The sequence below is a fragment of the Loxodonta africana genome, chromosome 14, assembly GCF_030014295.1.
Source record: "Loxodonta africana isolate mLoxAfr1 chromosome 14, mLoxAfr1.hap2, whole genome shotgun sequence".
Classification (NCBI taxonomy): domain Eukaryota; kingdom Metazoa; phylum Chordata; class Mammalia; order Proboscidea; family Elephantidae; genus Loxodonta; species Loxodonta africana.
In genome coordinates, this window is record NC_087355.1 from 41,655,014 (window position 1) to 41,665,921 (window position 10,908).

Genomic DNA, 10,908 nt, shown 5'->3' on the forward strand with positions numbered 1-10,908 from the left:
AGGCAGAAAGAAGGGAGCAATAATAGCAAACTCTCAAAGTCTGGTCCTAAGGATGCAGGTGTTTTCCATAGGAGCCCCTGCCTCTCAGCATTCTTCCCTTTGCAACTTATTGGCCAGAACTCAAACCGCATGGCCACTCCTGGCTACTGCGGAGGCTAAAGCAAGTATCTAGCAAAGAAGAGTGAGATTCGTGACTGTCTCAGTCCAGTACTGACTGGTGTAACCTGAACAATGTCAGGGTTCTGTTAGCAAGAGGAGGGTAATGGTTGGGTAGGCAGCTGACAGTGTCTGCCATATGATCCCAGTGTGACTGTGAAGGCAAAATGACTTAATCCATGCAAAATGCTTAGGGTCTGGAACAGAGCAATTCATGTAAGCAGTCATCGACATCGCCATTATTATTAATACTTAGACTACTACTATTATTATGATTATTATTATTGACTAGAGCTTCTCATTGTCACGTTTTCCTGTTTACTTTGTGGTCTGTTTTTCTCCATCCTTTTTACTTCTGACCTTCTCAGCTTTGACACCACTAAGGCTTAGCTTTCATAGGCACTTTCTTTTTTGGCTATTGAGCTAACAACTAATTAAACACACACACACATACTGTATGCCAAGAACTAGGCTAAGCATTCTACATGAAACACCTTATTTAATCATCATAGTGCTATAGTTGTCAACATTTCAAAGATGAGAAAACTGAGGTTAAGAAATGGGCCCAAGGTCACCTTGCTAATAAGTGACTGGGCCATACTTCAAACTACTACTTTATCACACTGTATGCTCTTCAGTCCTCGGAAAGAGTCAGTATTATTCTCAGATTTTGCAAATTTTATATAATCTTGTGCCTAGTCTGGAAAATGGAAAGTTCAAACAGCAGTATAAGTGGGTTTTTTAGTGTAAATAAGTAATATGAATGAATTAGTTTGCAGGAAGTTGTTCATGAAGAGCCTGAAATGCTAGGCTAAGTATTTTAAAGCTTCCCCTAAAGAAAGTAGACTTGAATTGAAATTTGCCCATTATGTTGTCAGGTTCCCTGTGCAGATTTTTGATTTGGAAAACATCTTCACCAGACATATAAATACAAAGATATTTAACAGGAAATGAAACCTGTAATCATATGAGACATGCACTTTTTTGAACACAAATAAGTATTCTGGAGTAGAGTTAGAATTTACCAGAATTCTTAAACTTATGGATCACAGTCCTATGATTACCAATGAGAGAATTAAGGAAAATTGAAAGCAGTCTTCCTCTAAATGTGGTCTCTAAGTGGATTAGCCACATCAGAATTACCTAGGGGCTTGTAAAACTGCAGATTCCAGGCTGACACTAGACAATGCATCTGTGAGGGTGGATCCAGGGAATCTGCATTTTTTATAAGCATCCTAGGTTTTTCTTATGCACACAAAATGTAGAATCATTATCTTTAGAGGAAGGAGGTTTCTTTTTCAAAAAGAAAAATGGAGAACAAAGCTTAGTCACTCTTCAACAAAAAGTTTTATTTAAAAAACAAAAAGAACTTGAACTAGAAGTCAGGAAACGTGTGCTCTGCAACTAATTTATTATATGATCTTGTGTAACCCATTTAGTTATTCTAGGCCTTGGCTTCCCTGCCCACGGTTGAACTACCCTTTAGCCCATTCATAAACATTTGAGGATTGTAAACCTAGAAAATCTCCAATTTCATTTCTCAATGCCTTTGATTCTATGATAAACCTTTCCCCAGAAAATATGAATTTGAATAATAATATACTTGCCTCTTTATATCTTAACGAACCAAGCTAGATAACAACCTATGAAAAACACTGAACTATTTACACAAAAACCCAGAGATTAAAAAAAAAAGAAAACTTTTTTAAATTTCTGTGTTTAGCTACTGCCACCTGCAGGTCACATTTAGGTAAATACAAAATCTACATTAATCTTTATTTTCTGAGTCAGAGTCGACTAGATGGCAATGGATTTGAGTTTTTGTTTTCATATTTTCCTAATATGTTCTGTTATGTTTATTCAATCTTTGTTTCTCTAGCCTCAAATTTGTCTTTATAGTCTGAATATTTTGTGAAACATTAGGCTGAACAAACTAGACTTGTGGAATTAATTTTTTTTAAGGCATCTTTATTTTTGTCTCCCATTCTCTTTTGAGTTTATGGATCTGTCCCTTCCTTTTTATTGCTTTGTTTCTACCTTAGATTTCAGGAAGGGTTATGGAGGTGAAAGCTGACCTACCAAAAATGAGTTCGAACCCACGTGGGTACTAGCTCATTGGATCTTAAATCTAGCACCTTAACCACTTGGCCAGCCCTGTAGTGTCTTAGTTTCAGTCTTTACCATCTCCCACCTAACTACCTCACTAGTCTCTAGGTTCTCTTCAAGCTTTGTATGACTGCCCTCCGTACCATACCCCATACTGCCATCAGAAGGATCTTTTAAAACATAGCTTAACCATGTCGTTCTCACTGCTTTAGCCCCTGCAGTGGCAAGGAGCCCTGGTGGCACAATGTTCAGTGCTTGGCTGCCAACTAAAAGGTTGGCAGTTTGAACACACCCGGGGACTCTGTGGGAGAAGGACCCAGTGATGTGCTTCCATAGAGATTACAGCCAAGAAAACCCTATGAGACAGTTTCTCCTCTGTCACATGGGGTTGCTATGAGTTGGAATCCACTCACCGCACCCAACAACAATAGAGTGAAGATAAAAATAATAACTATATCTTTAGGAATTAAAAAGCACCAGATTAAAAAAAGTAAAAAAAAACCTTTAATGGCTCTTCATTGCTACTGGGTTAAATACACAAGTCTTTTTAGCCACCTCTCTCTTCACTTCTTCAAAACACATCATATAGGCTTTTAGCCACATTCAGGCTAGTCGGAGAAGCAGAAGTAACAAGTCTGTCTTCCCCAATTAGAAAAGGAATAAAAGGTAAAAATTATGGCAGGAACATGGACTCTCAAACTTAATCTGGACTGAGACAGAGTTGAGGGGATAGTGCGTGCGCGTGTGTGTGTGTGTAAAAGTTGTATAGCAGCAGTGTGGTCCAGGTGACCCAAATGGCTTAGAGCCGGACCCCAGACAAAAGCTGTCCATGCAGGGACATAAGGGTAAGGCCAAGAGTTATGGAAGTTGACAGGACTCAATACAAAGAACTACCCTTGAGGACAAGGACAATGGCATGCACTCATATGTTTCTGAACCCTGGTACAACAGATGCTCAATAAATGCTTTTAAATGAATGAAATTTTACAAAAGTTGTATATCTATACTCTACTGAGATAGTTGTGATGCCACACAAGAAAAGTGAAAAATTTTTATGCCAAACAAAGATATATTGAATTAATCAATTCTGGACCAAACTGTTCAGTTCTCACGCAGGTACCCTAAATCGTTCCCTATACCAAAGGATAAGATTTGTGTCATGCCACATATAGAGACAATTACCAAAATTAGCTTGCTTCTTGTCTTTAAATTTCCTGTGGCTAATTATGCTTTTTTTTTTCCCCCAGTATTTCTATTCAGAGGCTTTCAAATGAATCTCGCTACATCATTTATGAGTTCTGGGAGAATAGCAGTGTATGGAATAGGTAAGTTATGAGTTAGATGATTTTTTGTGAAGCCACATAGGTAATGATATACATGATGTAATTTTTTAACTTGTAGGGAAAACTCTATTCCCTTTACCTCCCCTTAATACCTGTCCCATTTACTCATTATCCTGAATCACACATGTTTAGGAATTTCTTTCATGGATTAGAAACCACTTCCTTCTTGAAGGACAAATACTTTTGGTCATATCCCACTTCAAATCGTAACCATTTCACTGATGTTTTTAGGTGAGGTTTAGGTAGAGGCCATGGGTGTCTAAAGCAAGGGGTGAGACAAAGGATGTATGTAGAAAAGGAAGAGCCAGAAAAAAAATCTTTACCTACTAAATTCCCGAAGGATAAGCTCTGTGGTTTTTATTTTACAAATAAAGCTAGATATAATGGTTAAGATCATCAAGACCTAACAACTTTGCTAAGTGTCTTTAACCACTGCAAATAAAGAGGAAATTTAGGACCTTGTTTGGCAAAGATAAAGTGAATCAATTTCCCTGAAATTAAAATAATTACTAATAAATAACAAAATAAATAATTAGAAAAATGGGATGAAGGACATTTTATGCTATCTTAAAATTATAGAAAACAGTTCCAGTTGGTTTTAAATAGCACAAATATAGCTCTTCAATAAATCCATGTTTAGGTGGGTGTTAAATATGGTGACGGATGTGAAGAATGCCTGAAAATTCAGTTGATACATATTTCACCAAAAAAGTTTGATTTTTGTGACTATTTTGAAGGCACTTTGTTGTATCATTAAGGCATATTGAGTCTACAGAGTTTCAGGCACAGAAGAGAACATTAAAGTTATTTAATGCAGTGTTTCCAGGCCTATACTTCAAGATGGGTGATTTTTATTTCTTTTTATTTTCTAGAGATGTAGGTTATCTACAGTCCCTTTCTTAGCTGTCCGAGTTTTTAAAACACTGTGACAGCCAAGATACTCTATTTTGTGTTTATATATCCTGCTGCAATTAAAGTCTACCTCCGATTGTTTTATCTTCTGTGGAGAATTAATGTCCTTTTTTAAAAATCTTGTTTCTGATGACAGTTGTTAAATTAGCCTCTGAATCTTTTTTTAGGCTGTATAACCATTTTTAAAAAGACTATATTTGGGCACTTAATCCAAACCATTCAAAACCTTGCCATCTTGATTGAATTTGATCCCTGCTTCATTCTACTTAGAAAGACTGTAAATAAAAATCACAGCCTTAACCTGTAATTATTTATACAGCCATCTTCAGATGAATTACAGCAAGACATTCCAAAGAAGTAACGTCGATTTCTTGGAAACTCCAGAACTCACATCCACTATGCTTGTTCCTGGTAATTATAGCTTCTATGCGCTTTTGTATTATCTTTTTCCTTTTAAAAGGTAACCCTGGTGGTGTAGTGGTTAAGTGCTATGGCTGCTAACCAAAGGGTCGGCAGTTTGAATCCACCAGGCGCTCCTTGGAAACTCTACGGGGCAGTTCTACTCTGTCTTATAGGGTTGCTATGAGTCGGAATTGACTTGATGGCACTGGGTTTGGTTTGGCTTCGGTATGTCGTTTCCCCCTCACATTTTATAAATGGTGCTCTTTTTTTTTTTTGTATTTTAGATGAGGGTTTACAGAGCAAATTAGCTCTCATTAAACAATTAACACACATATTGTTTTGTGACATTACTTGCATCCCCTGGACATGTCAACAGTCTCCCCTTCTCAACCTTGAGTTCCCTATTACCAGCTTTTCTGTCCCCTCCTCCTGCCTTCTCATCCTTGCACCTGAGCTGGTGTGCCCATTTAGTCTTGTTTTGTTTCATGGACCTGTCTAATCTTTGGCTGAAGGGTGAACCTTAGGAGTGATTTCAGTACCGAGTTAAAAGGGAGTCCAGGGGCCATACTCTTGGGGGTTTCTCCAGTCTCTGTCAGACCAGTAAGTCTGGTCTTTCTTTGTGAGTTTGGATTTTGTTCTACATTTTTGTCCAGCTCTGTCTGGAACCCTTTATTGGGATCCCTGTCAGAGCAGTAAGTGGTGGTAGCCCACCACCATCAAGTTGTGCTGGACTCAGTTTTTTCATTCTCTCTTGCTCTAGATGGAGTGAGACCAGTGGAGTATCTTAGATGGCCACTCAAGCTTTTAAGACCCCAGAAACTAGTCACCAAAGTATAATGTAGAACATTTTCTTTATAAACTATGTTGTGCCAACTGAGCTAGATGTTCCCGGAGACCATGGTCCCCAGGACTCAGCCCAATAATTCGGTCCCTCAGGGAGTTTGGACGTGGCTGTGGAGCTTCCATGACCTTGCCTTGGACAAGTTGTGCTGGTTCCCCCAGTATTGTGTACTGTCTTACCCTTCACCATAGTTATCACTTATCTATTGTCTACTTAGTGTTTTTCCTTCCCCACCTCTCCCCTCCCTCATAACTATGAAAGATTGATTCTTTTTGTGTGTAAACCTGTTCATGAGTTCTTATAGTGGTCTCATACAGTTTGTCTTTTTGTGATTGACTTATTTCACTCAACATAATGCTCTCCAGATTCATCCATGTTGTGAGATGTTTCACAGATTCACCATTGTTCTTTATTGTTGTGTAGTGTTCCATTGTGTGTATATATCAGTTTGTTTATCCATTCATCTATCAGTGGGCATCTAGGTTGTTTCTATTTTTCTGCTATTGTGAATAATGCTGCAGTGAACACGGGTGTGCATATGTGTATTCGTTTGACAGCTCCTGTTTCTCTAGAATATATTCCTAGAAGTGGAATTGCTGGATCATATGGTATTTCTATTTCTAGCTTTTTAAGGAAGTGCCATATCATTTTCCAAAATGGTTGTACCATTTTGCATTCCCACCAGCAGTGCATAACAGTTCCAATCTCCCTGCAGCCTCTCTAACATTTGTTATTTTCTGTTTTTTTTTTTTTTTGATTCTTGCCAGTAATGTCAGGGTGAGATTGTATCTCATTGTAGTTTTGATTTCCATTTCTCTAATGGCTCGTTGTCTCAAGCATTCCCTCATGTGCCTGTTAGCCGCCTGAATGTCTTCTTTGGTGAAGTGTCTGTTCATATCCTTTGCCCATTTTTTAAATTTGATTATTTGTCTTTTTGTTGTAGAGGTGCTGGATTTTCCTTTAGATTTTAGAGTTTAGCCCTTTGTCAGATATGCCATAGCCAAAAATTTTTTCCAAGTCTGTAGGTTCTCTTTTTACTCTTTTGGTGAAGTATTTTGATGAGCCAAAACCAAACCCACTGCCTTCAAGTTGATTCCAACTCATAGCAACTCTATAGGACAGAGCAGAACTGCCCCATAGTTTCCATGAAGCACCTGGTGGATTTGAACTGACGTCCTTTCAGTTAGCAGCCGTAGCACTTAACCACTACGCCACCAGGGTTTCCCTTTTTTGATGAGCGTGTTTTAATTTTTAGAAGATTCCAGTTATCTAGATCATCTTCTCGTGTTTGTATATTGTTATGGTTTGTATCCTGTTTATGCTGCTGTGTATTAGGGCCTCTAGCATTGACCCTGTTTTTCTTCTATGATCTTTATTGTTTTTGGTTTTATATTTAGGTCTTTGATCCATTTTCAATTTGTGTATGGTGTGATGTATGGGTCCTGTTTCATTTTTTTGCAGATAGCCAGCCACTTTTGCTAGTACCATTTGTTACAAAGACTGTCTTATCCCCATTTGATGGACTTTGGGCCTTCACTGAAGATCAGGTGACCAGAGGTGGATGGATTTACATCTAGGTTCTCAACTCTGTTCCATTGGTCAATATGTCTGTCGTTGTACCAGTACCAGGCTGTTTTAACTACCGTACCTGTATAGTAGGTTCTGAGGTCAGGTAGTGCAAGTCCTCCTACTTTATTCTTCAATAGTGCTTTACTTATCTGGGGCCTCTTCCCTTTCCATATCAAGTTATCCAGCACCTACTGGTACTAGATATATTAAAAACTACAATATGATTTTATTTTTAGGGCATTTATAATCTTATTGCCAAAACAAGTTCTATTCAGATAAAACAGAATTTTAGTTAGATTACAACCAAGTGCCAAAAGAAATGGTACTACTAACAATCAAATAGAAAGGGCTCAATCTTGGTTCAGATAGTCAGGAAATGGTGACTAGAAAGATAAGCAATTATGTAGACAAAAGGTGGGGGGAAATGGTCTCTTTAAGAATGGTACGTTCCTTGAATTTACTTGGCTCTGAATTTCTATGTCAAAAAAAGAGGGGAGGGCATATTAGCAGAGAAAAAAATTTAAATAAACATGTAGGTTGCAGTTATTTTCATTATTTAAAAAAATATGTTTTTCTCTTTGCAGCTTCATGGTGGATCCTGAACAACAACTAGATGTTCGTAGACATTTTCTTTATGGTTCCAAGTATAAAACAATTGTTCTTAAAATGTGAATTAGAAAATTCTCTGTGGTGGTTAATCTACTGTATACTTTTGTTTGATAAATTTACTCTGAGATGTGACTTGTAAAATGTATCCTGTAATTTTATTATTTGTGTGAATTTTAGCTCAATTTTCAATGTTCACTATTATCCTCAGTATTTGATGCTAATTGTTTTGCTACTTAAAACACTTTAATGGCAAAATCTAATATGTAGGGGAAAAAAGTACTGGTAAAGGAATAAAATTTTGCAAAAGAAATTCTTATAATGAAGGAAAAACACTTAAAGTGGGAATTTTTGGAGGATTAATTTATAAGACAGATTTTGTAGACTGTCAGCTATTATAAAGGGTTAATAGGTGTTTTGTGATTTTATGTAGCTGATTTTCTGTGAGTGAAGTTTATTCTGCAATAATGCCTGTTCCATTCCGAATACTCCTAATCCCATGAGTATTCACTTTATATTACTTAAGAAGATAATGCATAGGCATAAAAAAAAAAAAAAAAAACCCTTGAATATAAAGAATCTCTATCCATTTGTCAGGTTATAAACTAGGTTTTCACAGTAAGTGAACAATTTTGTGTTAAGTTAGGATACCATTTAGTAACACTGTATCATTTATTAGCACCATAATTACCAGAATATGAGTTAGACATAACAAGAGAAAAGTTTTATTTTGGGAGAATCTGGCTCAAATTTTATGGCACATAGGTTTGGTATGTGATCTAGAAAGTTAACTTTTCTTATGAAAAATTGACATTTTCATGAAGGGTAAGACAGTACACAGTACTGGGGAAGCCAACACAACTTGTCCAAGGCAAGGTCAACGGAAGCTCCAGACACATCCAAACTCCCTGAAGGACCGAATTATTGGGCTGAAGGCTGTGGGGACCATGGTCTCGGGGAACATGTAGCTCAATTGATATAACATAGTTTATACAGAAAATGTTCTACATTTGACTTTCGTGAGTAGCGTCTAGTGTCTTAAAAGCTTGTGAGCGGCCACCTATGATACTCCACTGGTCTCACCCCTTTAGGAGCAAGGGAGAATGCAAGAAAACCAAAGACACATGGGAAAGATTTGTCCAAAGGACTAATGGATCACAACTATGACAGCCTCCAGCAGACAGTCCAGCACACCTAGATGGTGCCTGGCTACCACCACTGACTGCTTTGACAGGGATCATAATAAAGGGTTCCAGACAGAGCTGGAGAAAAATGTAGAACAAAATTCTAACTCACAGAAAAAGACCAGACTTACTGACCTGACAGAGACTGGAGAAACCCCAAGAGTATGGTCCCCAGATACCCTTTTAGCTCAGTAATGAAGTTACTCCCTGAAGTTCATCCTTCAGCCAATGATTAGAGAGGCCCATAAAACAAAAGAGACTAAATAGGCACACCAGCCTAAGGGCATGGACTAGAAGGCAGGAAGGGACAGGAAAGCTTGTAATAGGGAACCCAAGGTCGAGAAGGGGAGAGTGTTGACATGTTGTGGGATTGGTAACCAATGTCACAAAACAGTATGTGTACTAATTGTTTAATGAGAAGCTAGTTTGTTCTGTTAACCTTCATATAAAGTACGATTTAAAAAAATTATTTAAAAAAAATTGGCATTTTCACTTAAATAAGGATTTAAAAATACTTTAAAAACATTTTTTAGCCTAACTGAATAAAGAAGAAATATAAAGTACATACAAAGCTTTAGGGAAGTCATACAATAGACTGGACAGAAGATATATGTTTTCCAGTTACAACACTAGAATAACTAGAGCTCTAAAACTAGATATACTCTGCTATCAAAACTCATAAATTAAATATCCTAAGTAATAAAATCTCTTCTGTTCTGATTATAAACCCTCCTAATGAAAACATAAAGCACATAGAAATTAATCGCCATGCTATTCTTGGTAGTCCAAATTCCTTTGAGACCACAACTCTTGTGGGAAAAAATAATAAGTAATTTTTTTTTTTTTACTGTTGGAAAACTCTGAGGGGAAAAAAAAGGTTGAACTAAAATTTTATTTTTCAATTATAAAATTGATGCTAAAATATTTTCTCAAATTAATCTGAAGAGTAGTAACTTTTACCATATACTATTGCATGATCTTAGTCCTCTCATCTGATCTAATTTTTTTTTCTTGTAGAATTTTTTCTACTAGACAGAGACAGTAAAATTTGACATATGCATGTATCTGTCTCTAATTTTTTTTTCAGAGACAGATACATGCATATGTCAAATCTAAAAGATAACAAATACTATGAAACAAGATATAGTGCAACTCTTTATATTCAAAGCAAAGAACATTAATGAAGATGTACAATGATTATTCAAACAAGCTATACATATGTACAAAGGCAAATAGCAGTCTTTGCAGTCTCACTCCGATTATATACAGTAAGAAAGGATCAACTTACTTTGAAACCTAGGAAACATTTAACATACAACCTCTTCTTAAAAACATTGGTTATAAATGCTTACAATAAACACGAAAAAATCATAACCAATCAAAACATTGCTCTGGCTGGTCCAATTCAGTGTCAGATTCAGAAAAGCACATCAAGTCTTTGGAGTACTAGGCAGTTTCCAAAGTAACATGGGAGCATGATTTTAAAGGATTCTGCCTTCAGTAACAGTGGTGATTAAGTGGAAGGGCTCTCTAGTTTTCAAACTGGAATAGGTTCTGTCATATTTTTTTAAGCTAGAATCAAAAGATCCTAAGAATAGGTAAATTATAGAGCAAACCAATTTAATTATATGTAATTCTGACCTAAGCTCTCATACAAATTATACATGTATTTGTGTGTATATGTGTATGAAAGAGTATGTATGAATGTGTGTGTGTATTAATATGCACATATGTATATTTGGACCTACAGTAGAAAGAGAGTCATGCAAAAAAGCAAATAAAAAAAAAC

At 36.7% G+C, this 10,908-nt stretch overlaps 1 protein-coding gene across 1 annotated transcript in view; it reads left to right on the forward strand.

Annotated features, from left to right (window-relative positions):
- Window positions 1–8,465, forward strand: part of NECAB1 (N-terminal EF-hand calcium binding protein 1) — a 162,530-nt gene extending 154,065 nt beyond the window's left edge. The window contains exons 11-13 of the mRNA XM_003408247.4: window positions 3,510–3,587; window positions 4,837–4,928; window positions 7,914–8,465. Of these exons, the coding sequence (XP_003408295.1) occupies window positions 3,510–3,587; window positions 4,837–4,928; window positions 7,914–7,942 (199 nt within the window). The 3' untranslated portion in view covers window positions 7,943–8,465. The remainder of the gene's footprint in view (window positions 1–3,509; window positions 3,588–4,836; window positions 4,929–7,913) is intronic.
- The last annotated feature ends 2,443 nt before the right edge of the window (window positions 8,466–10,908 follow it).